A 27508-nucleotide genomic window follows, 5' to 3' on the forward strand; every position below is an offset into this window, starting at 1 on the left:
AGGCAAAAAGTTAGGTGTGCTATATGACCTAGCTTTTCGCCATAGTCTACGATTCTAGGTCAATGTGAATTCTATATACTCTATAGGTTTAGATTTACACACAAAATTACACAAAAGTCGCACAACTATGCATTTTCTATCTCATTTTGAGGTACAGAACAGAGCTCTAGTACTAGTTATGACATATTTATAGACTCCCAAAGTGCGTGGGGCATATTTCAAACAATTAATTTCCGATTTTGCCTAGTAGAATATTACGACTAACTATGAGACTAAGTAAATTACGAAATATAGAAGAAGAGAATATCACTTTTGATGATTTTTTTGACACCCCTAAATGAGATGGAATCAAAGAGGCTAAAATGAATTAAATAAACATTAAAAAAACTTGCGAATTTAGCATGCACAATATTTCAGATTAACCACAAGCTAATCTTGTACCAAGAAATATCGCTCAGCCAATAAAAATCTGATGAATTGATGCTCGTCGAAACTAAAGTAAAAGAGCCCGAGCGAAAAGAGCTCGAGATTAATCCTTATTTCCTATAAGCTAAGCTCTCAGTCTGTTAGTGAGAGGACAAACTGCGCGGTCAAGGTGAGTGGGCAAAGGCAGGTGCCACCATGCGTGCACTCGACATTCATCTCTACAGTAGACAACAATTTCGAACAAGAGACCCGTCTTAATAAATTGACGAAAATAAGGAAAACATTGGGTCATCTTGGATTAATAGAGAACACAGGAGAACTGGAATACGTTTCGGTACCTACCTACTAAAAAGTCTACAAATAATACAATGCAATAACTCTTTATTGAACACCAACACATAGTGAGCTAAGCACAAAGCATAAAGATTAAAATAAAATAATAAATTAAATTAGTAATTTTCTGATTCTGTTTCCACGATTCCCTGTCAATATTACTTTCATTTCAAGATTTCAGTGGCAAAGCCTTAAAAAGGAAAGGGATACTGACAACCCACGTTTGAACCTCAGAACAAAATTTATAGCAAACCATATTGGAATGGTTTATCAGATCAGGAAACTATTAAAATTTAAAAGTAGAAATAAATACAGGAACCTTATAGGTTATTTACATTCCTAGTTTTAGCTGCAGTTAATAGTAAACGGCTTCGAAAACGCGTTTCTTAATCCCATTAAAGTTAAGAAATACTATGCAGTATTCTTAACTATAAATTCAAAAACAACGAAGTATGTTTGCGTTATTAAAAGTCACTCCTGCATGACGATTTATTCGTATTTGATGATGTTACAGTCTTTTCAGTAAATACATACGACCCTAGCAACAAAGTCAAATTAACTAACGTGAATAAAAATACTAGGAGATCTGAAGGCCATGAAGCCGAGAATGAAATTGATATTCATATACTAATTGTAGATGGTAGGACCTTGTGCAAGGTCCGCCCGGATTGCTACCATCATGTTGCTCGCTAATCCTGCCGTAAAGCAGCAGTGCTTGCACTGTTGTGATTCGGTGTGGAGAGTAAGACAGCCGGTGAAATTACTGGCACTTGAGGTTTGCCATCTTAGGCCTCTAGGTTGGCAATTCATCTGCAATCCCCCTGGTGTTGCATGTTTTTATGGGCGGTAGTGATCTGTTAACATCAGGAGACCCACTTACTCGTTTGCCATCCAGTCAAATAAAAATAAAAAAACTAATGGTGAAGTAAAGTTAAATGGAGAGAAGGAAAAAGCCTTGGTCGAAAACTTAGTATTTTCCCTAAAAATTTCCATAATACAGGTTAACAGATTAAACAGTTACAACACAAGCTACTAGTTGGATATTTAAAATGTAAATTTAAGTGCTAGCTATCACGACAATTGATCGTTAAACACGTCAACATCTAAACTGGAAGGATAAATTATCTAGTCCTTAATTACTGCGACCGGATTCTAGAAACAGGCCCTTCGATATATAGATAAACGCATTAACGCATTACGTCACAGGTTTCGTAACCGTTAAAGTCGGGCTTTAACCTTCGATGTGGATGTTAAAAACATAAAGATACAAATTAAATATATGATTGATGATGAAAATAAGAAGGTTCTTGGACGAATTGGGCGGACATGTGCTTCATCGATTTGACTTGAAAAGGGGTAAGAATTAAGACCAGTTCTCTCGCACAAGACAAATCTTTTGTAAAAAGAAAAATATACAAAAAAGGAACGACGCCCTCGTCCTTAGGGATAGAATTCTTAGCTTGGTAACATGATATTGGATCTAGCTGAAAATAAGAACACCTATGTTGAACTGAACGATACATCAGACGATTGAAAGAAACAAGTAGAGACATAAAGGTTTCTAGTGCCTCGAAATATGTACGATACATTTTTATCGGAGCAAGTTCAATAGTAATCGTGTTGAACTCCTAAAAATTGCAGTAGCCATCCTTGAGCAAAGTCATTATTGGATTATAGGATAGTCATTTAATCCCGGTAAATTATAATGCGAATTAAAGAGTCATGAAGAGACACGTTCTCCGGATTCCTTTTCTGCCTTATAAAATCATCCATGAAATCTATATGTCTCTCTTCAACTCCACCATTATCTGTATGTGTATTATTTCTTGATATCTCAGCTTGGTCATTTTCTTAGTTTAATTCTTAAAGTAACAAGCAATATCTGATTTCTAAATCAGAATTGGTTTTCCTCTTAATTCTTCTTACTTTTAAATATAAAACTGCATTGTTCAGACGCAAATGAAATATTTACTTAACCATAAATACCGAGACTTGTGGGTTGAGAATACACAGATTACTATCGATTTGAATATTATTAGTGAGGTATGTATCGATGCGATGTTTTAATTAAGAATCGATTAGCATTTAAAATGGCTCGGAGGCTGTGCAGCTTATGTGCGCAGGAGTCGAGATCAAGTCATACTAATGGACACACATACATGCTGCGAAGGCCTGGTTACATAGTAAGCGTTGTAAATAATTATCTACCTGATTAGCACTAGTAGAATAAATATAATTAAAATGCAGTGTAGTGTACTCAACTACTCACCGCTTAATTGGATTGATTAAAAAATATGATCTTCAAGATACTTAAATAAATATTTGTTTAAGGTTCTGGGACAGATCTAGGAATAAGTTCTTATAATTTAACATATTTGCTTATTTTGAACTTGCAACGCTGCGTGCCTGCGTTTGTGCATTTTTAAATGATGTTACATCACTGACGTGGGTTACTTTGTAATGTCCAAATGAATACGTAATTTTTGCAGGAGCAGGAAATAAAACTATACCGATCTATACTTATATAAATACATTTAAAACTGATAAGCAAAATAAAGCAAAAAATGGCACGACTGACGACTGTGACGACTGATGACCCTAAGACAAATATGTAACTGCAACCCCAGGGTCCAGCCAGATGGCAGGTCTTTGGGTGTCTCCAGTCCAGTAAATACATTTGCAAATTTAATTAAAGTTAATGGGTAAATTAATTTCCAACAGCAGCTGTGACTCTAAAATAAATGATTTATCCGTGCTGATAAGTACACCCAATAGTTATTCTAAACCTATAGCGATATTTGCATTGCGATTAAGTTTATTGACAGACCGCAAATATGTTGTAATTGCTTTTGATACCTGGAAACTAAAGATTTACTTTGATGATAAAGATATACATATAACATAAAAGTCAAATAAAATAAACGCAATTCGAAACCACAAACATGCGACCAAAGCGCATACGATCTTGGAACAGGCAAAAACTATACCCACTATCCCGTTGAGTGAGAATCAGAAAATACAAACAAAAAGTAAGAATACCAGCGAACGAAACAATAATAAAACAATGCAAAGCTAAAGAGGTCCCGATGTAACTTGCATGCAATAAAACAAATTGGTAATAAAACGAAGGTAAGACAAAATTAAAACAAAAGTCTGATTAACGCTAATAATTCACACAAAAAGTCGGTTGTGTGAAACAAATCTTCCGAGAAGGTGTGTCCACATAAAATACCGCCAGACAGGGGCCCCGCGGCGCGCCCGCGCTGCGATACGGGATACTTGACTTACTGCTCTTGCAAGGGAAATTAAACATCTTTAATGACGACTCGAATTAACAGGACATTGAAAAGGACTACTTTTACCGTAGATGCCACAGTAATTTCATCTAAAACTGGTAAAATTGCTTCTCTGGTCTAATGATTCTCAAACACATAAACTGTGACTCGGCATAGAGCGTACACCTATTTGCAACTTGACATCGCTTTGTGTCTATTGAAGATAAGTAAGTAAATAAGAGAGGGTTTCTGTAAGCTTAATGAATCGCTTGATATTATAAATAATAACTCAAATCTATTAAATGAGTATCAAAGAAAGAGTATCATAACAAAGAGTGGATCAAAATGCAGTGGCACTCTTATTTCTAATCTGTTATTTGCAAAAAGATCGCTTTCAATATGGCCACCGTAACAATATTTAGATGTCTTCGTCAATCTTTGTTGTTCAACTTCACACGTATTCAGATATTCAGTCAGACTAAGCTAATAAATAGGTAGGTAGTAAATAAACACCTAACACATTATAATTATAAATATGTGCAGAGGACAGATAAAACATTAAAAACAAGGTGATAGGTTCAATACCCCATCACCTTGTTTTAATGTATTATCTGTCCATAGGTAGCAATCCACCATAACCTTCATATGAGCATGAATATTTATCATAGATTTGTCTATTCATAGAAGGGTGATGTCCGGTACTATTGCGCAATAGATCCTTGACATTGTTGATCTCATACGTCGAGCCGTGCCAAAGCCGCAGGTAACGCGGCGGAGTCTAGAATAAGAATAGCCTGATCTAGCATGCCGTTACGAATAATGAAAGCTTCCATGTATTACGTAATTTAGATTAAATGTTACATTTTGTACAAGTCCTGCCACGACGAAATCTAAAAATAAGTTTTCACAGAAGAAGTAGATAGGTACCAACTTGAAAATACTACCGTATAGTTCTGTAGTATTATCTATATGTATACATACAGATACAGTACAGTTGATAAGTAAAATATCAGGATGTATTTAGTAGCGCATTGGTTTTTGGTTGTTGATACGTGTACTTGTACCGATTAAATATTGATTTGATTTAAACTCCAATGAACACATTCAATTCAGATCATACCACAATTATTAGCAAAATGAGATACAGAAATAATAATATAGTCCAATAGCTCAATGTATGAAAACTCCGAGCGTGTCGTATCGACCAAGGTCGCTGTCAACAAATCAGTACCTACTTAAGTACCACCAATTTGACACTAGTCACCTCCACTTATTGGACGAAGTGGAACGTGCAAATGAAGAAACGAAACGCTACCCTGTAACCGTTTAACGAGAGACCAGTGATGAAACAGATGACATGCTTGAAGGTAAAGTTGATTCAGAGGCATATATAACACCTAATAGCGATAATTGAAGAAAAAAATATATATTATTGATGTTGAAGGTCTAATATTCAGAAGATACCAAAGCAAAGATGTGAAGAGACTGTATAAAATTACGATCTCTGTTAAAAAGGAATGCAGCATCAATGGAAGAAACTGAATCAAGACCAAAATATCTAATGTAAGCATAAGGTTTTAATCTAAAGTCGGATCGAAAAGAATTAAACAATTATTGATCATGTGTTACGTAAAACGATATAGATGACTCAGCAATATTTCTTTAGGTCACAGTAAAATTTCACCATCAAGAAACACGCCAAAATGTACCTTTTTGCATATAAAGATCGTTTTGTTGGAGAAACCTTTCAAACAATCCTGCCAAAATTTAACACGGTTAACAAAGCTTAACCCATTGTGTCAAAAAAACGAACTCTTATTTCAATTATATAGCGAGGTGCGTACGTTCGTACGTATTATCATTACAGCACGCAATATAGGTGTGATTCGCATAAAAATCAGACTGCTGTACTAAAGTATCACCATGACTAATTTGTGCACAGCGTTATGTCCTTGGAAGAACTCGTGCGTTCATTAAAATGTGATTTTCGGCCGTAGTGTGATCCCATTAGGGCCTCTGTCGACTTATTTAGCGAGTACACTCTAAGTGGTCAGAGAAATTTAGTGCATTTAATTCAGAGAAATGACGTCAAGCACCGAGATAGCTAACGTGAGCCGTTGCGCACTGAATTAATTTATTCAATGCGCAACGGCTCACGTTTTTACTATTTATTTAATAAACCTAAGTAAATGTTGGAAATTTCGTAAGGTTTTGCAATTTTTTTGCCAATTAAGTTAATTGAAAAGTACGAAAATTTTCAAGTCTATCTTCTATGGCGCGGAATTCGTTCACGAGTATTATTAGGTACTATGCTATTTTCCGGAACAAAAGGATTCAAGCTCTCTGTGGGCCATATTTTATTAAAATCCATTTAGTACTTTTGCATGAAACAGTAGCAAAGATATATGTATAGAGACAAACTCGCAAAACTTTCGCATTTACGCATAATTTAATAAGATTGATTAAATTAATGGCGTGAAAAAAATCTATATGAAAACACGCTTTTAGGTATAGATGTAAACAGAAACAGGTGTAAACATCAATATGAATGAATGTGACGACAGTTTGTTCAAGTGCAGAAAACAATTTAAGCAGAAAGAAGAGCCAAATAAACACTATACTTAAGAAATTACTGTGATTAAAGATTGTCGTGATGGGCACGCAGTGAATGCGTATGACGATAAGCACAATAGAGTTGAGGTATAAAGAAAATAAAACATAATTACTCGAAAGTCTACAAATTATGAACATTATCCTTCATTACGAAACAATAGTTGAAACAAATATACATTTATATGGTAAAATCGCAGACTTCGATCATGAAGATCGCAGACATTAATTAAAACAACCCACAGGAAAAAAACTTAGTCTATAAGTTTTAGGTAGGTATAATTCACGCATAATGGAACCTGTTTGCAGAAGGTGTAAAACTAAGTAAGATATCGACTGGAGAAAAATAATTCTGGAATTGTTCACCTACACGTTACATAAGAGAAAACACAATAAAAATTAAAAAAATCAAAATGTGTACCGAAATTTTTGGGTGATTAAGATGCCGTATGCAAATCTAGATTTATACTGCGTGTGAGCGAGCAGGCGCAGAATGTAAGATCCAGTAGTAAGGCATAGGAATCAGCTATCATTGTCAGATCGCATTATCTTTGAACGGCGAATCACGCATATTTTTATTTCAATATCGAATCGCTATGTTTGCATCAGATATCCCTCCTCGGGTGCACTAAGCTCCACAAATAAGGCAGGCGCCCGTCCTCCGCAAACAACTCAGCAGCCACTTCCGTCCAACGCACTCGAAACAAAAAATGCACCAAAAGTACACCGGCAGACCATTCAGAATCTTCGAAAAAGCTTTAAAATCCCACAATAGGTACTTCAAGAACAATCTGTAAATTCTGTAAAATTTAATTTAATTAAATTTAAATTTGAAACAGCCAGACTTCAACCAGAAAACATATTTTTTGGGTATCGATTTTGAAGATTGGGACAAAAGTGAGTGTCGAATAAGCAAGGTACCAATTGTACAGGAATATATTAACACAAGGATATAACCATAAATCATTTAACAGCGTTAATTCTAAAGCCTTATTTGAACACGCGACACATCCACTAAATTATAGCAAAGCAACCTGTTCGGAATATCAGAAAAACCCGAGAGAAATTTAAATTATAAATCTGTCGACTGAATCCTTTAACTTTCGAATGTATTCTCGCTTTGCCTGTGAATTAATTACAATAACTCATGGCATCCACGTCAGTTTCTGACCCTGCACGCGTGTATTGTTCTCCGCTTCAAGCAGCTTCATATTTAAAACAATGCTGTTACTTACACACACCTTACAAATTATATCTCCTCTTTAAAAACCTGTATGACTCTTTCTTTAGAAAACAAAAACAAAAGAATTAGATAAGCGCAAAACTGAATAAACATCATAATAGAAGATAAGGAGAGGGCACAAAAGGTGGTTAGTAAAAACGGATAAAATTGAATTTACAACCAAACTTATCATCACATAGCACATAACTTCAGCGAAACACAACATATACGATTGAAGTATCTAATTGTATCAACTCGAATGTAATGATACTAAGTATACCGTAAGATCACATATCAATTTAAAAGTAATGAGGAGTATTTTGTAATTTGCATCCAAATATCAAAACGTGGTTCACTCGTACGACCCAATTTAGATGGCAGCAACTAACGGACGTTTTTTGAAGATCGTAATTTAAAAAAAGAATACTCCTGTCTCTCCTCAACGCACTGAACTGAGAAAGCTAAAATTTAGAAAAGAGGTTTCTTTTATGCTGTAGATAAGAAATAAGGACAGACGTTAGGAAATTTCTACGGAATAGAAAATTCTGCTACGGGGATGAAGCTAGGGGGGGCGTAAGCTAGTTTAAGTATAATGAAGGTACTTACCAAAATCGATTCGAACACTACGTTCGTAATTTTCATAACATAACACAATAAAGTAGCGTTGTATTTCATGATATGTTAGTTATATAATTTTTTTAACTAATTTTTAAGCATGTTATGATCATGATTATAGTTATTGAGTTGGTAGGTATGTACCGTCGAACAAATTGAATCATGACCCAGGGTGGAACCTTTGTGCTACTAATTTGTCCAGAAAATCATAGTGAAGTCTACATATCTATACTAATATTATAAAGAGGAAAGCTTTGGATTTTTGGATGTTTGTTACGAATTAACTGAAAAACTACTGGACCGATTTTAAAAATTCTTTCACTATTAGAATGCTTAATTATTCCAAAGTGCCATAGCTATATATTTATTAACAGAAAAAATTAGGGTTCCGTACTAAAACTACAATAATGTAACTCAAAGTGTAAAAAAAGTTGCCATAAAACATCTTTCATCGCATGCGCTGTAGAAACTATTGATTATAGAACAAAAAAATGTTTTACGATATTAAAGAATACATCAAGATCTACAAAAAACTTCGCGATACCATATTATGTCCAACTATTGTAGTTATGTCACTATAACTATTTTGAAAGTTGACAGAAATGACGACTGAAATCAGACCTTTTTATTAATCGTTATCCAAATAAATAATTTTATATTCAAGACGGTTTCAATACCTATAGATTACTTTTTGAATTATTCAAATCGGTTATTCCATTCAAAAGATATTCTCTCTTCTTCTTCGTCGTTTCACTCTTGACAGAGTGGTCGTGGTCATCATTTTCTAGGTGCTGGTAGCAAGCTTAACAATACGCCTCGACAGCCGCCTTCCTTATGCTTGCGTGTAGTGGTCCTTCTATTGCTGCTTTGACCTGGTCTGTCCATCTCATAGGCGATCTACCTCGTGGCCTAGTGCCTTCGACTTTCCCCTGGATCACAAGTCGCTCCATAGCTGCGTCTCCTTTACGACATATGTGTCCGAAAAAAGTAAGGATGCGAGACTGCACTATGGACGATAGACGCTGTTTAATGCCGAGTCCTTGGAGTATGGACTCATTGGTACGGAATTCAGTCCATGAAACTCTTCTCCTCAGCACCACATTTCTAGAGCGTCTATCTTCCTTCGCTCCACCTCACGCAGTGTCCACGTTTCTGCGGCGTAGAGAAATATGAAACGAGCGCTCGAACAAGTCGGATTTTTGTTGACCTATAAATGTTGCGGCTTCTCCATATTTTCCTCAACCTGTCCATTGCAGACCTAGCAATCGCCATCTCTTCACCTCGTCGACGCATTATCTATTCGTGATTAAGCTCGATATGTACGATTGAACCACATCACAATTCGCAATTTGTACTATTTCTGGTGAAATTCATTTCATGCGAGACATCATTTATTTGTCTTACAACGGTTGATCGGTCGGTTCAAAAGATATTATGAAATTAAAAATATCAATCTAACCAAAAAATGCATTTACTCTACGTTGGCGCGCCCCGGCTTCGTGCGTGTCGGGTCGCGGGTGTAGTTTTTGGGAAATTGAGCTGCAAAATGTGTGTGAAGTGCCTTTGATTAGAAACCTTTTTAGAGTTTTGTGCCCAAAGGGTAATAAAAACGGACCCTATTACTAAGAGTCCACTGTCCGTCTGTCTGTCTGTCACTAGGCAGTATCTCATGAATCGTGTTAGCTAGACAGTTGAAACTTTCACAGATGATGTATTTCTATTGCCGCTACAACATGATGTTTAAGGGGGGCTCCCATACAGCAAACGTGATTATTTTTTGCTCGATATTAATAACGGCATCACAGTTGCCTGAAATATTCACAGAATATTTATTTGTATAAATGTACTTTAAAAATAAATAATTCAATTAAAATAAAATAAATATTTAAGGTGGGCTCCCATACAGCAAACGTGGTTTTTTTGCCGTTTTATGCTAATGTCTAATGTTGTATAATAGAACCCTATTCCCATCGGTTTGCCCAATATTTACAAAATAGGACTACAGGACATTATGATTTATGAAAGATATATGCGATCTTTGCTTCGGCTTTACCACGAAAATATCTGACGCTACGCCACTGATAGATACGGAACCCTTCGTACGAGAATCCGACTCGCACTTGGCCTTTTTTTTTTTACTTTGCCCGTGCGAAGCCGGGGCGGGTCGCTAGTTGATTATAAAAAGGTTCCACCCTGGGTCATGCTCATGCTTCAATTATATAACAAAGCTTTCCTCGGAATCTCAGAGACGAATCTCTTATTTTAATGTAGGTAGTTTCCTTTTCATTCTAAATAGCTGAGTTCTTAGCGAGAGGTTACAACCGATTGAAGATGGTATTTCATATACTTTCCATTGCGAGCCGCGGCAGGGTTATCTGCGGGTCGACGAGTCCTCGAGCAGCCATTTCACTAGCAGGGTCAATGGCAAAGCTATCGAGCTCGCTTACACGAGTTATATAAATGTTATTTTGTTAATTGAGTGATAAAACAAGAATAACAAGATACAGCCTCAATTGTCAAGAGACTTGGACTTGGGACTTTTAAGTATCTCCAAAACGATGCCGCGTTCCCAGAGCCAAGACAAACGCTTAGTCACGCCGCCGCGCCGGCTACACGCGACAAACGTCCGCCGTTTACCAAACGATGCTCAAAAACCGAAATTCAGTGACCCTGAACTCGAGCCTTGACAACAGCCGGATGTCAAAATGAACAAAAAAAGTATCAACTCTAACAGATAGCTGTTACTCGACCCACATCCATAACCTGGTTAAGGCGAAAACGCAATGTAATTTCGCGTACATTTTTTGGAACACTTTTACTTCGCCCGGGCGTGTACGGTCCAGCGCTTCGAGTTGTGCGAATTCGGCGATGACACCAATTTCTCTTTCAATTTCAGCGCGAAGCTTTTGGCTTCGGTTGTGGTCGCCGACAAGATCAAGGCCGGCTCGCTTGCCCCGCTTCATCCATCACTCCTATTCACTCAATGAGCCACAATGGTTTAGATCTATTCCGACACGCTTTAAATTTAAAGTCTCAAAAATGATTAATGAAAAATGTATAGGTAAATAGTTGATGATTGATAAATAGTTGTTGATGATGATTGTGGTGCTGGAGGAGAATGCTCGGAGTATCGTGGACTGAATTCCGTACCAACGAGTCTATACTTCAAGAACTCGGCATCAAGCAGCGTTTATCGTCTTTGGTTCAATCTCGTATCCTCGCCTTCTTTGGTCACGTATGCCGCCGAGGGGAGGTGGCTATTGAGCGACTTGTGATCCAGGGAAAGATTGAGGGTACCAGGCTACGAGGAAGATCGCCTATGACGAGAACTGACCAAATAAAAGCGGCAGTAAATGGCTCATCATCACTACATGAATGCACGAGGAAGGCGGCCATCAGGGAGGAGTGGCGGCGTGTTGTGAAGCTTGCCACCAACACCTGAAGCGATGACCACGACCACTCTGTCTGATAAATAGTTGATACATGTGATTCTGAAATTTATGATAATTTTGAGGGCACTTTCTGATGAGGTTCGAGTACCTTTTGCCTGGCGTGCATGTTTTAAACTAGAGAATTGAACAGGAGATCATACTGATGTTAGAAAAGGTAACCCGTGTAATGTATGTAACCCGTATTACACAACGTATTGGTTATCAGCCTAGTACCGATCAATCCACCGTGTGTCAGTTACAGCAGTTTTTGCGCATGTTTTCGCAACGAGCGCGTCATCAGCACGTAAATCCGCCAGGCGCATGCGCGGGACGTATAACATAACTTTCTCTCTCGTACGCAAACACATTTGGTTCAATTTCGCTTTTTTCGCACAAATTGTGCGGAGCACGCTGTCATTTGCAAGTGCACTCGGAGAATACATTACAGGAGAGTACACGACAATTGTTTTATGCGTTTGTAATAAAGTTAACTTTTAGCCAATTCGAAGGGTTCCTCCTGAATCGTAGTGATTGCCAGTAGACTCTACTCTGACTCTACTGAATACTCGTAGAGGCGACCCGCGACAGGCTATGAATTTACTGCAGACAATCTTAAGTTTAAAGGTACTCTTGTGTAAGCACTTTGTTTGAAGGCTATTGATACTACTACTAGTGATATGACCGTGTATTTTACACCGTATTTTATAAATCATGACCATAATATACTTCTATCTTATAAGGTATTTCGAATCAAAAGAATTTCAATATCATTAATTATGTTTCAGTTATGAAACTAATTTTCAACTCTATATTCTTTCACATCACACGTTTCGTATGTAAAATATACGAACATTATCGTATTGTTTAGATTTTAGATTTAGAAAATAATTATGCGACGATTTGGCAAACGTCTGACATTTTTGTGTGCAACGAATCTCAAAACGTGCGTCCAAGTTATGTTCATCCAAAGAATACGAGTGAAATGGAGCCAGCTGAGAGCGAAACTAATACAAGCTAGTCACTTGCTAGATTACTTTCATTTGTTTGTGACGCCGAAAATTAACTTTTACCTTCGGTATGAAAAGATTTTAGTTGTAAATTAATTTGGCTTGCCGCTTCAACAATGAACAATAACTTGCGGGGAATATTAGTCAGTATGTGCAATGTGTTAGCTAATAGTTCAGTCAAATAACTATTAATAGGAACTTTCCTAATGCACGGTTACAGCGCAGGAAAATAGGTAGATACATTAAAAAATAATGATTCGTGACAACCAAGTGATTTTTTTTTCTGTTTTACTAAGAACTTTAGACACCTCGGAATTTATTTTAAAAACTATACTTTGTATTAGTTCTCTCAAATTCAGCCAGCATAATCTTACTAAAGCGCAGCTGTACAACTTTATTTTAGAAAAATCCTATTAAGGGCGTCGCCAGCCGATGGCCTATGAGGGGGCAAGTTGATATGGAGAATGAGAAAAGTATGAATTGTAGGGAAAGTCGAGAGCTCACGAAGCTTTTCACTTGTAGTACGAGCCTTGATTGATCAAGCAAGTCAAGTCAAAAACTTTGTTAAAACTTTGGTTTGGTTGCTTTACATTTGGCAACTTTTTTTGAATCTCTGGGGTGGGGGCAGCTGCCCCTCCCTGCCCCTCTCTTGGCGACGCCCTTGAATCCTATGTATCCCATGATATTTACTGCTGGGCACAGCATAGGCCTATTCTCTCTTCTCAGAAACGAAAGTCTTCATTAGATCTAACGTTACTATACCTAGTAACGTTTTTTTACTTTATTATTGTAAAACCCTGGGCTTTTACTTTTTACCCACGCAGTCATGTTTAAAGTCACGTTCATATAGAACTCGCAACAGAGGCATGGGGCAGGAAAATAGTAAAAATCGATCACGCATTCAATGTCACTGACCGAACTAAACTGGTTACAATACAAGAAGAAGGCGGCTTCTCTAATTACTTTCATATCTGTACAGAAACCCGCCGGCTAAAAATAACCTGACCGACATTGGAGCTTCAACACACGTAGTGGGTTACCTCTGACAGTTGACTAAAATTAGTCACAGTCTAATATTCAGTATTCACTCTATTTAAGCAATAAAACTTAAATACCACCTGGAAGTAAGAGACCTAAACGCTAAGTAAACCATCAATGTAAAATATTTCGTTCCATTTAAAAACCGTGAACAAATACGACGAGAATAAGGAAATATTACGAAAAACAATAATTTAAATGAACAAAAAACACATTACTTAAATGAAACACATATGTGGCATATAATTGTTGTGCACACAGATCAAGTATTTTAATTAAAGATCGTCCGCATTGATTAATATTTCATTCCCACGATTCCAATAATTAACTGAGCTGAGAGATAATAATCCGAGTGTGGTTCAGTGGCCGATAACATTACAAGCACCAGTTTATCTACAGCGAAAACTAACAAAAACTTGTCTCTTAATTGATAACTTGCCTTATACTCTTTATCCTGTTGTTGAAATATCATTATCAGCTCAAGATATTTTGACTTTTCTTTAGGCACCAAACGCTTTTAAATTAAATGTCGTCATTAAAAACCCTTCCATTCATCCGAACACAATAATTGTAAATTTTTGTTTGTGTTCAAGTTATTTTGAAAAGTTAACTAAATTCTCCAACCACTAACAAGATTAAAACAAACAATGGCGACAAAATTGCACAAAATTTTAGTATAATAATTCACAAAATACAACTGCAAATAGTTCAGCATCATTATCGCCACATATGTATTATATAGGCCAAGGGCAGATAACCACCTACATTCAGGCAGTTTAGAAACGATTTACAACAGTGTAACAATAAGCCTTTTAAAGTGAATCATTATTAGGTCTTCCATAACAAAGCGTGGAAATTTTGTAGGAAGAAATACATAAAACATTTCAGAAATAGCTATAGGAAGACTATAAGAAAAGGTCAAATGTCTAGAGGGCAACAGGGAAAGAGAGTGAACCGCTTGAACATGTGGAGAATAATTTTATGATCGAGACAATCTTAGACAACCCTAAAATGAAAGCTAAAATTAGACATCATTCTAAGGTGACAGATTTTAAGAAGCCAATTACTGTTGAGACTTGAGACTGACTTTAAAGATGATTATCTAATTGAAACATTTGGAAGAATCCGAAATAGCTCCGACAATTGCACTTAGACGTATTCTAAAATGAAGACGTAGCCACTGAGCACGCACTCAACCCAAAGATAAGGTACGACCAAATACCGGCAAAACCATTATCCATTTCCATATAAGTACGTAGAATACACCTACTAACCTATATAAAGCGTGATGTTGGAATTGACATGTACTTACTTATAAAAAATATCATTTATCTATGTAGATGATATCGTTAAAATGAGATAACGAGCGTGAAAACCGATAAACATGGGTGCTATATTCGAGAAAATATACTCGGGTACATTTTTCTACTGAGGATCACACGGAGGGATACGTAAACTTAAAAGCAATGTGACTTTGAGTGCATTCACATCAGGTACGAATAAATATTGTCACCATTGTGATAAAAGGGTTTGCCAAGTTAATATCTCGGAGTATTTGCCGTAAGGAAATAACGTTCCATCGATCAACGCACTTATCATAAAACTAAGTTATGCGGCAAATAAGCGGGGTACTTATGTACTGGTTGATATTGACACATTGATATGGATTTCGTAACGTGAATAAAATTAGGTTTGTTTGGACGGATGATAAATGTTGGCACATCGCTCTCATTAAGATTTCGGTGTTTCAACAACATACAACGCACCTAAACAGGGACCCAAAACCCAACCTATATAAACACACGTGTAAGATCTCAGCCACTGATATGGAAATTTTATTACACCAGCTTTAAAAAACATCCCAACCGGTTTAGTTTCGAAAAGGAGCGCAAGTGGCATAAAAATTAACAGCCTCACTTATACAGCAAGTGCCTTATTATGAGCGCTGACAAAAGCATTCAAACATCAGCCACGGAGACTTAAGATTGTGTTTCTAAGTTTAACGTTTGTTTCGATACACGAGCAACAACATAAACTAAACTATTCAAGTCAAATTCATTTTGAATGAACGTGACGCCAGAAGCTTTAAAAGTTACAAAAAACTCACCTTCGACAGCAGTGAAATGCAGGCTCCTGCGCACACACTTGCGTTGAATTTGGTTATGATCTAATACTCATTAGACCAGTAGTTTTTATTTTGTTATCTCAGCGTTATCTGAATCAGCTGAAGCGTAGTAAGATCTGTAAGGGATCTAGTTTGTCACTGGTTTGTTGTGAACCGGTAGAAATGCCGCGTCGGTGGCCGGTAGCCGGAGCAAGCGTGAGGCGTGACGGGCGTTCGCCAAGGTGCGTCGTCCCGCGTGCTTGCCGACGGCAGAGTGCCGGCGCTCGGCGTCGCTCTTGTAAACAAACTGTACTGGTGGGGGCCCCGAAAACTCACGCCGAAACGCCCGCTCACTGACGTCACTTACCGCGCGGCACGCGCCTTTGAGATCCACCTAGAGCCCTTCCGATGATAACGACTTAAACTACTTCCACAACACAACAATGTTACAATCTATTAATGCGATAACGCTCTATCTTGCACCACTGCACTGACCCAAAGTCCCTGCAACACCTTTGAACTATACTAACTAAACGAGACCGATATCGCATTTTACAGTCTCCTACAGTGAGATAACTAGTAAATATTCCTGTTATCCTACCTAAGTGCATATGAATTTCTGTCAGTGCCCATAAATCATGGTTCTTACACAGACCCGCACACGTAACAAGTCGATTTTAATATTCCTTTTATTGCCAACGATACTGGACTTCAAATTGTATAGAATGAAATAGAATCAAACATATTTATGACACGGCTCGGGTAGAGTTATGGTCATGCGGCGGGTATTAGGCTAGATATTTTAACCGAGCCGCATAGTAAACCGCTTTTTGCTCAAGCCTTTTGCTGCGCTATATAAATATGTATAAATCTACTATTGAGACCTTACTGGTTGGTCCGCAGTTCCACACGTATTCATGAAGGGGCAAGTGCAGCAAAAACAGGACTAATTGTCCCAGGCTAGAGATAAAATTGGCTTGCTTCCTTTGGTTTGAGTAAGTGGCGTTCCAATTAACTTTTAAAATCAGCTGCGGCACGAACTGTCTGCAAATAAATTCTTTCGCCATAGTTTTAGTTCAAGTTTTACAGTTTTTACTACAATTTTATTGTTCAACTATATTTTAATGACTCGCTATTATTTCTGTTTTACAGAACAAAGCATTATTGACTCTACTACTCTGCACCTATTGGTTGAATATAAATTTAAAATTCTGTAGTCCGAAATCGACATCAAGTTAAAATCTAACGCATTAGTATCTTCATAGAATCGTTCATTACATCCATTTATGAAAGAATGACAGTATTTCATGAATATAGTATGTCATGATAAAATTGATACGAAGTATTTCAGCAGACGATTTAGCAAGTTTGACTGTGGACATGTACATGTTTCTGTGAACTTTTATTGCGATTGAGTAGTTTCCGCACATTGGTCGATGTTTAAAGTGTATGGCGTCAAAGGCGTGACTTCATGATGAATAATGTGTCACCTAATGTAATGAACATGACTTATAAATGAATAAATAAATAAATCAAAGATTCCAATGAAAAACCTATACAGGGCAACCCAACTGTCTGGTAAAAAACCCTAAACTATACCTAAGGATGCCGTTTTTACCATAAAAAGTATGTAATGTAAATACATATACAATTCAAGGGTATACCAACGAAACGTTGGCCTAAAATAAAATAAACATTAGAACCGATTACAAACCAAGGAAAGAAAAATTATACACCCTATTGCTGGAGTAATAAAAATAGAATTAATTTGAAAAGTAGACGTTCCGTGCTTTGCGTGGTCGTCGGGTGTATCGATTTCCATTATGATTAGGTACCTATATACTAGTACATATTTACATTAAAGTAAAAACTTTGTTGCTAGTTAATGTGCTGTATTATAAGCAGGCACCATAATAACCAAGTCCAGTACGTACAGAATATCATCAACATAAACAACTGTTAGGTGGCGAAGAATTACAAAAACTTCATGAAAGTCAAGATGTTTTGAAAATGTTTTGGATAGGTAAATCTGTATTGACGCAGGGGCTCACGGTGTTAATATTAATGTTGAATATAAAACAGTGAATGTTTGAGTATTTTTATCATTCGATCGGTGTCAACACAATATGGGTACTGAATTAAACGGGTGCTTATCGGGGGATAAACTAAGGTTGTGTGATGAGACAGATAGAAAAAGGTGATTTGACCTTACATTGCTTAGGTGCGGTAAAAAAGTATTTCAATAGTGTCGCGTGTTCGAATCGAAAATGCCTTCAAGAAATACAATTTTTGTAATTCTGTATCATCTTTTTATTGCTTTACGTTTAAAGATTGACAACATTAATGTTTTAAACTTTCGTGATTCTCGTTAATCACTAATATCACCCAGGACTATTTATATTGCTAATATAGTAAAATTTCCTTGATCTTCCGACGACATTGCGGCATTGGTCATATAGACCCCAAAATAATATAGACAGTGATGTCCCGGGTGATATTAATTATGATTGACAACATTTCCCCAAAAACTATCAATATTTTAATTAACCACTTAAATGAAAGTTCCGATATTTTACAGCGCGCCCACGCATTGGTCCGGACGAGGAAACCAGAACCGTGAATCTTTCACCCAGTTCCGAATTAAGGTCACGCAACCAATTGCAAACTTAATTTCACTTTTATGCATAGGCTTAAATCATGTTCAATTGAGTCTTTTCTTCAATTTCACTGTTCTTTTTCTGCACTATTTGCTGCAGATCGTGTTCTTGGACTACAGCGAATATTTTACTTTTTGCGACATTCAAGTGGTACGGTGAGAACGTCTTGAGTGTTGCCCCGATGCTCAGCAAGAAGGAGTCGACTGGGTCGCAGGCGTCGAACTCTGAGAGGGAGGTCGTACCCGTCTCCGCCACACTTGCTGCCGGAGTCACCATCTCGATCTCTTCATATTTCCTCTTCTTCCTCTTTTTCTTTATACCAGATTTGGACTTCCCCGATTTTAAAACTTTTATCGGGGTGTCGTCGTTAGAATCCTCAGTGTCATCGGGAACGTCTGGAACGTCATCAACATCACAATCCCTCTGATTGCTTCGTTCATCCCAACTGAACTCCCCATTCTGTATTAAAATGTCTCTATAAAATGGTCTCATGAACGAAAGTTCGCCGTCGTATTTGTACAATTTCACTCGTTTCCCGGAGCTGCTCAAAGTTTTCCTCAATATTCGTCGGTTAATATCCCTTATGTTGATCCACCTCGCCTTGCACTCGGCCGCTACAACAAAAGCAAAACGACGCGCTTAAGTACACGAGTGCGATCGTAAATTGTAAACGAATTCAACTCGTCAAATCGTAAACAACATAAAACTTACCGGGGCGCTTTAGCTCGTCGCCGATCTTTTGCCACACGACTTCGCGCGCGTTGAAGTCCATATACTGGGGATTATTGTGGTCATAGAGCACAGTATTGTCTCTAACGAGACCTATAAGTTTCAAGTCTAATTTCTCGTTGAACATTTCGAGGTTTCGCCGGGGAGCGGTTAGTGCAGACTGCGGGGCCGGCGGCACGCGGTTGGCACGGATCGGCAACGCGCATCGCCGCGGCGTCGTGTCGCTACGGTCGGTTTTCGGTCGGCGATCGATCGGCTACTGCCCCGCCGTTCACTCCGCAATGGCGGCCTCCGACAAGCTGGCAACGTGGAGATAATCGAATCGGATTCGTCGGTCTTTACTAGCTTTATTTACAACTAACGGTAAAGACTTGAGATTCAGTCAGCAGGCAATCTCGATAACATCTAAATGTTCTAAGAAGCTTTTATAAATCTGCTACTGAGTCATATCATTTAAGTATGAAGAATTTGGCACGACGCAGGAAACGTACAAAAAATCCTCCACTCCACAGTCATTCGACAATACACATACTCGCGTATACTTCATTAGCATTTAACATCTGATTAGACGATTTATTAGACCAAACGCCAAAATTAATAGAGACTTAGAGTGCCAAATAAAAAAGAATTTAGCTTTTCCTGTTCATGTTCTGAGAAGAATCCCGAAATAGTGCAGCACTCAATGAGATCGAGGCGACTGATTGGATAGTATTGATACAGATTGACATTATACAAATTGTAAATGACGAATTGATCACCCTTTTCGCAAAGTTGCCGCGATTCAATCGTCCATATTGACTTTGATTGGAAGAAGTGGTTTTTTCTACGTTTAACTCTACAATTTATAGAGGCACTGGGAACGGTCGCTGATAGTGCTCATGGAATATTCAGAATGACACTACGGCTATATTTAGGTCCAAGTTGTAGGCGAGAGTTTGAGAAAGTCTGGAGTTAAGTTATGTTACCTGTATATGTTAATTGTTCTCAAGATCTGAGATATTCATAAAAATAATACTGACAATTTTTTTTGAACTAATGGTTTATTTATAATTTTGAACATGAAACTACCGTGAGACTCACTCATATTAAATGATATTGCATTGTATTTATTTATACTTAAGAATTTAGAAAACACAAATTTACAAAAAAAACTAAAAGCAACCCGTAAGACGACAAAGTAAGACCACGAAAAATATAATTGATGTAGAATATTCTATGTTCTGTAGTATCCTAGTACCTAAATAATTCATTTTTCTTAAGATAAACGGTATCACAAGGTGAAGCTCAGATTTGCCGGTAGTCAGATTAGTAAAATCAGTCAGATTAAAAGAAAGAAGTGGCTTGGTTATGTAGTTCTATTCTAAAACTATTATCTATACTTTAGATTTTTCCATATCGAAAATACAAACTGAAACATAGATGCACAGAAAAACCAGAAAAAGAGACCAGCGCTGGGAATCGAACCCAGGTCCTCAGCATTCCGTGCTGCGTGCTATACCGCTACAACACCACTGGACAGGAGTACAGATACGAATTTCTCCTATGCACCACATATCATTCTTGTTTGTTTCTTATTTAGTCACTTAAGCAGCGACACTACTACTTTTCTGTGCATCTATGTTTCAGTTTGTATTTTACGGGATGACCGTAAAAGTAACAAAATTTGGAGTTGAAATAAAAAATACAAAATGACTCCAAAAACAAATCTTAACTAGATTTTTCCCACATTACTTAAATTGTACTTCGGCTCTACCTACCGATCTTAAAGTAAGCACCGTATCTACCTACTTACAAATTTGACGTAAATAACTCGCATGTGCATGTCTCTTGTTTAGAGAGAAGATGATGACCTGATTATTATCTAAAATTAGTTTCGACGTACTCAGGTGCAGTCACCAGCAGTAACATCTAATACATCACATGGAACAGACTTCATTTATTCTATATTTTACTCATGCTTTGCCCTATTACTTAAAATATTATTTGTTTTATTTATTTATAGCCTTCTTATCTGGGGGGCACGGCAGTGCCCCTGCCAAGTCGAGCAAAACAAAAAAAAGGCACGGCTGTACTTTTCTCGAAGCCATTCAGGCTATTTTCAACATAGAATATTACAGTATTTACAGTGTAGAGTAGAATCCCGTGTGATTTATTTCCAGTTTTAATTTTTCCATGCGCTCTTTGACAAAGGTGTCCTCCAACACTTTCCAATTATTTCTCTTCCTTGCCCGTCTAGTCCAGAGACCTTATTGTCTAACAGATATGTGTTAATTAAATAACTGAAAACCACAGACACCACAAAAATATTTCTTAATTTTAAGTTCGTTGATAAGTTTTATTTTCGAATACCTTAGTTATATTTAAAAATATTCGTTTGCTAAGTCAGTTATTCTACTTGGATTTCTAAGTCTACCCTTAGAATTCGTATTGGTCAGTTGTTGTGCTTCGCCGTTGTTAGAAGAAAACGAAACTAACAGCAAAACGGCCAATCCATACTAATATTATAAATGCAAAAGTGTGTGTTTGTATGTTTGTCCGTCTTTCACGTTGAAACGGAGCGACGGATCGACGTGATTTTTGGCATAGAGATAGTTTATGGGCCATAGAGTGTCATAATTTTATCCCGGAAAATGCACAATTCCCGAGGGAACAGCGCGCGATAACCGAACGGAGCCGCGGGCAAAAGCTAGTATTAAAATTAAATTATCTAACGAGTATGCAACCTCGCTAAAATATTTAATTGGCGCATGTTGCATTCATTGGTAACTTTAAGACTGGGCACAATAAAATGGGATTTAAAAACACAAACACAACCTGATTTAAAACATAGTGTAATCGATTCCCCTCACGATTCTGAGCAAACTACTATTTGGTTTTCAGTTATTTAATTAACACCTTCATCATCATCATCATCATGTCAGCCGAAAGACGTAATTAAAACTTTGTATACTTGGAATTACAATGGTTTTCACCAATCCATTCTGCTTGCTACACGGTGTAAGATGAAGGTAGAGAGAGATGGTGAAGCGATCACGAGCGCACGGGCGTTAGACAACACGGTCACAGGTTATTCCAGCTGTTTTAATTTAACCACATCATCCTCTCATTTTTTGAAAATTTTCCTTTTCTTCTGCTTCCCTCTCTTGGGTTTAACAGAAGCACTAATTTATTGACTTCGTTTCTCTTCTCCTCGAAATATACAGCCAGCCCGTTTCCAATTTAGTATTCCTAATTTTAATACCACATCTTGTGTCTGTGAATTATCTAATTTTATTACGGTTGATTCTATCAATTAACTCGAAGATACTCGTACTCTATGTTGTAGGCATATGGTATTTTTTTTTGGAAAGTACGTAATACCATTGTAATACGTAACATTTTAGGAGAAAATTACTTACTTTTGGTTTTCTGTCCACTGTCGATATGAATGTGGATGGATTTGGATGAAATTTAGTACATCGATGTTGAGCTCTGAAGTAACACATAGGCTACTTTTTACGCTGACATTCCCCCGAGATCGGGATTCGCGCATGCTAAATCCCAAAATCTCAACCGATGAGTCTGGAGTCATGAAATTTAGCATGAGTATTTTTTATGCACTTAAATGCTTAAACGAAGGCCACGGGGTCAGTTATTATGGAGAGTTTCCATGGGAATTTTTAGCAAATCTAATGATTCGCACGGATAAAAGCTAGTCTAAACTAATTTTGTAAAGAGATAAGATTTCATTGTGTGATTGTTGGTTTGCAATGGAACTTGCTATATGTATTAGCAGTAAGTAACATGTGTGGTGTACTAACAATTGTACGAGTAAGCTGGACTGAAATAAAGGTATTTTTTTATATTATAATAGGCTTTATGTACCTAATCCCGGAAGCGTATCAACTTCACACTGTAATCAGACAAAGTTGCCAGCAACAGCTAGTAATTAATTGGGCCGAACATGGGTTTCACCGAATACGAATATTCGGCCGAATGTTCGGCATAATTGACTCCTTTACGTAAACATGGAAGCCTAACCCTCCCGCCCGCTACCCCGCTGTACCCGATGTTGTTCTTGCATCATCTAGTAAATAGTAAAACTTCAATACGTGCTTTTGTTTTGGTTATTATTTATTTAAAAAAGTCTCTTTTAATGAGTTTTTTTTAACATAACATAAAGCCTCACTGTACCTCATAAAAATAACACATTGAACACCAACTCAGACATGGCTCAATACAGTAAAAAGTTTGAGTACCACTTTGACGAACATTCGGTAAACCTGCCGAATATGCCGAATACCGAATATAAAACGAATATTCGGCCCATCCCTAGAAATTAATAAAAGAGCAAGTGTCAATAAAGGCGAATGGGACGGGTCCACACTTCACGCTTTCTGCCCGTAGGAAAGTGAAAAAGTGGGCTAGTCGAATGAGGTAATATTAACGATAAACTAGCGCTGTTCACCCGGCCGCGCTCACTTTCATTAGCTGACAACCAGTCTTGCTGGAGATAATATAATCAATGAGTTAACTGAATCTGCGACACTGCTTGGCAACGCAAGAAAGGTCTGACACAGTTATCGGCTATATCAGGTTCTGCGGTTTTTCCCTGACGAAACCCATGTTTCTCCATAGTATCTGCTTGAGGATAGTCCAATCTGTGATTTTGAATTCTTTGTTCAATATAGTATGGCAAAAGCATCGGAAAACTGCATGATTGTAGAGATCGACTTGATAAGGAGCAGATCGTAAGTTTGAGGGGCAGTTACTTTTTTAGGCGGCGCTAAAACCCTTTGTACCTAAGTCTTGGCCTCCTCCACGACCTTTTTCCATTTCGCTGTGTCTGGCCACCCACTATTGTTCAAGATGTATTCCTGTGTATACTCTTCAGATTACCACCAAGACAATCTTTCCACAGCTTCCTTGGTCCTCCTCGTTTGAAGGGCTCTAAGCGTTAAACATAACAACATAACATTTTTTTTTATTTTTTTTACCCCCGACGCAAAAAGAGGGGTGTTATAAGTTTGACCGCTATGTGTGTCTGTATGTGTGTGTATGTGTCTGTCTGTGGCACCGCAGCTCTTAAACAGGAGGACCGATTTGAATGCGGTTTTTTTTATTTGAAAGCAGGTTTTTCTAGCGATGGTTCTTAGACATGCTTTATCAAAATCGGTGCAGCCGTTTTTATATATATTTTTTTCTATATTATATATATATAATATTATAAATGCGAAAGTAACTCTGTCTGTCTGTCTGTTACGCTTTCACGCCTACACCGCTGAACCGATTTTGATGAAATTTGGTACAGAGATAGAATAGACCTTGGGAAAGAACATAGACTACCTTTTGTCGCGAAAAAGAGACTTAAAGGGGTTTAAATAGGGAATGAAAGTTTATAAGGAAGTTTGTCGCTGTCGAAGTTAAAACCATGAACCTTGGCATTTAGGCACGAATCAATATTTGTTTGAGCTTTTTTGAAAATCCAACCTGTGAGGGGGTGAAATAGGGGATGAAAATTTATATGGAAGGTCGTCATTACCGAAGATTAATCAATGAATCTTTATTAAACTTGCCATTTTGGCACGTGATAAGAAGTAAATAGTAATTAGTTCGCGCGTTTTTTAAAATTCATCCTGTGAGGGGGTGAATAGGAGATGAAACTTTATATAGAAGATTGTCATTGTCGAAGATAAATCGATGGTTCTTTAAGAAACTTGGCATTTGGGCACTTATAAGAAATAAATAGATATTTCTTCAAGCGTTTTTGATAATTTTACCTGCAAACGGATGTTAGCAGAGGGGATGATGCAGTGTTAGCAGAGCCATCTAACCTTATAAGCAAAATGTATGCAATGGCTTATTGACATAAACAGTCAGACATGAAAAATTATGATTTTCATATTTTTCTTATTTGTTGTGCTATAAGAGCTACCTTTATACAAAATTCCAAGTTTCTTGGACAGCCGGAAGTGCCACACCTTTTTAATGACTGTAGCTTTTGATCGCCTTGACTTAGAAGTTTGATTTTTTCACAGCTTTCGGGACTATCCTCCTAACTTACAATAAAGGACGTAAGGTGTCAAGAGTTTCCTATGAATAATTAGTCCTTTTGCGTTGGCAGGGTAGAATACACGTCGTATTGCTAAAATGTGGCTACTCGCAAAATCATAATTAAATAGTAAAATATGCGCACTATCTGTAACCGAATGCATAAACCAAAATATTTTGTTCCGATATTGAACCAATGATCCAGTCAAACTTCCACTTATCCAGTTTTTTATCAAGCCTATATCTACCCTTTTGGTTCACAAATAGCAATATAATGGCCTGTTTCCTCTTCTCATAAAAGAAGTGGACAAAGTGGGGTAATAAAAAAGAAAGATTAGTTTTAGGCTTGTCCCTGGAATGTTGATATGATAAAATGTATAGGATAGCACAGATTAAAAAAGTTTCATATGCTTTCGTCTGTATCTACAATTGTTACTTTTTCCATCATCCATACTTGCCCCTCCATACTATCCCCCCCCCCTTAACCAATGGTTCACACACCCTTTTATGGTGACAACACAATAACCTTAACCCCCGACGCATAAAAAGGGGTGTTATAAGTTTGACCGCTATGTGTGTCTGTGTGTCTGTCTGTGGCACCGTAGCTCCTAAACGGGTGGACCAATTTGAATGCGGTTTTTTTATTTGAAAGCAGGTTTTTCAGCGATGGATCTTAGACGTTTTATCAAAATCGGTTCAGCCAGACACAAATTTCTCCTATGCACACATATCTCAGGTTGCTTATTTCTACTATGCTACTTAAGCAACAGCACTAGCGACATCTATGTTTCGCTCTCATCAAGAGACATTACATTCTTTCGGAACTAACCGCTCACCCAGACAAGAGATGTTGTTACTAAGCAATCAAATTATGATTGGTTATTTGGAGTCTTTTTGTATTTCAACTCCAAATTTGTTACTTTTACGGTCATCCCATAAAACCATATCAAAAATACAAACTGACTGTGCATCCATGTCTCAGTTTGTATTTTCAATATGTTTTTACGGGATGACTGTAAAAGTAACAAATTTGGAGTTGAAATAAAAAATACAAAATGACTCCAAATAACCAATCAAAATGACATTCTTATGTTATTATATTTGATAAACAAAGACAAAATATGCAAGGCCTTGCCAAATTTGTTCCGGAATACTTAAAAAGTAATGGATAATGACATGGATATATGGTTCTTTCTCCCACTCAGATATCCGAGGATATGGATACCATGGTAGGTTATTTGAGATATTAGATATCACTAATATTTCAAACTTTAGATTTCATGCACCTGCGCAAGGAGGTTTTGGTAAACAGCTTATAAAAACATTCCAATAGGACTGAAGACAATCAAATAACTTAAACATACATTAAAAATAAGCAAGAAAAATCACTCACCTCTAATTAGACAACTCTCAACATAACATCAAAACACTTTTACTTTCAAATATATAAATTGTCGCTTTTTAGTTCTTCCGACGAGATGTCCAAACCGCTTTTCGAAAAATTACAAGTAATAAAACACTTGCAATAACAACACTTGATAGAATTAGGCACGTATTGATCTCAAAATCAAGTAAATTTGAAACTAAATTGTAATTGTAGGATAACACTTCGTGAAGTGCCGAATTAAATACTAACTCGTTGCCGCAACAAGAACTCATTACAATATCAACTAAATATAAAGTATAAGATTAATTTTTAAGTAGCAATATTTATATTTAAGGACTAGGAATATTTAATTTAATAAAATTTGACCTAAATAACACTAGGCAGGCAGTCGGCAGTAAAATAGGTAAACAGAGCACTTGTTCTGTTTTTTTTTTCATGAAGTAGTCATGCGCGCTCAATGTAGTTTTTCAAGTCTGTTAGACTTGTCATGTCATTTAACGATCCAATCAAAAAGCATTTCAATTTGAAACTCGATTACTATTGGTAGACTAGATTTTAAACAAAGTCAAAAGGACCACCTATTGGTAGGAGGTAAAAGAGTTGCCCAATTTTTTGTAATCGTAATACTTTATTTAACTGTTTAT

At 37.1% G+C, this 27508-nt stretch overlaps 2 protein-coding genes across 2 annotated transcripts in view; both read right to left on the reverse strand.

Annotated features, from left to right (window-relative positions):
• The window catches only part of LOC141438303 (solute carrier organic anion transporter family member 74D-like), a 59043-nt gene extending 42688 nt beyond the window's left edge, over positions 1 to 16355 (reverse strand). Inside the window, exon 1 of the mRNA XM_074102129.1 lies at positions 16065 to 16355. The gene's annotated coding sequence lies outside the window, so the exon portion shown is untranslated. The remainder of the gene's footprint in view (positions 1 to 16064) is intronic.
• A 1941-nt stretch (positions 16356 to 18296) lies between these two features.
• Positions 18297 to 27323, reverse strand: LOC141438304 (uncharacterized). The gene is made up of 3 exons (XM_074102131.1): positions 26871 to 27323; positions 19430 to 19746; positions 18297 to 19332 (listed from the first exon to the last, which is right to left on the reverse strand). Exons 2-3 carry the CDS (start codon positions 19572 to 19574, stop codon positions 18752 to 18754), a joined length of 726 nt encoding a protein of 241 aa, XP_073958232.1. The 5' UTR covers positions 19575 to 19746; positions 26871 to 27323; the 3' UTR covers positions 18297 to 18751.
• Between the last annotated feature and the right edge of the window lie 185 nt (positions 27324 to 27508).

This window comes from Choristoneura fumiferana, chromosome 18 (assembly GCF_025370935.1).
Source record: "Choristoneura fumiferana chromosome 18, NRCan_CFum_1, whole genome shotgun sequence".
In the NCBI taxonomy this organism is placed as follows: Eukaryota; Metazoa; Arthropoda; class Insecta; order Lepidoptera; family Tortricidae; genus Choristoneura; species Choristoneura fumiferana.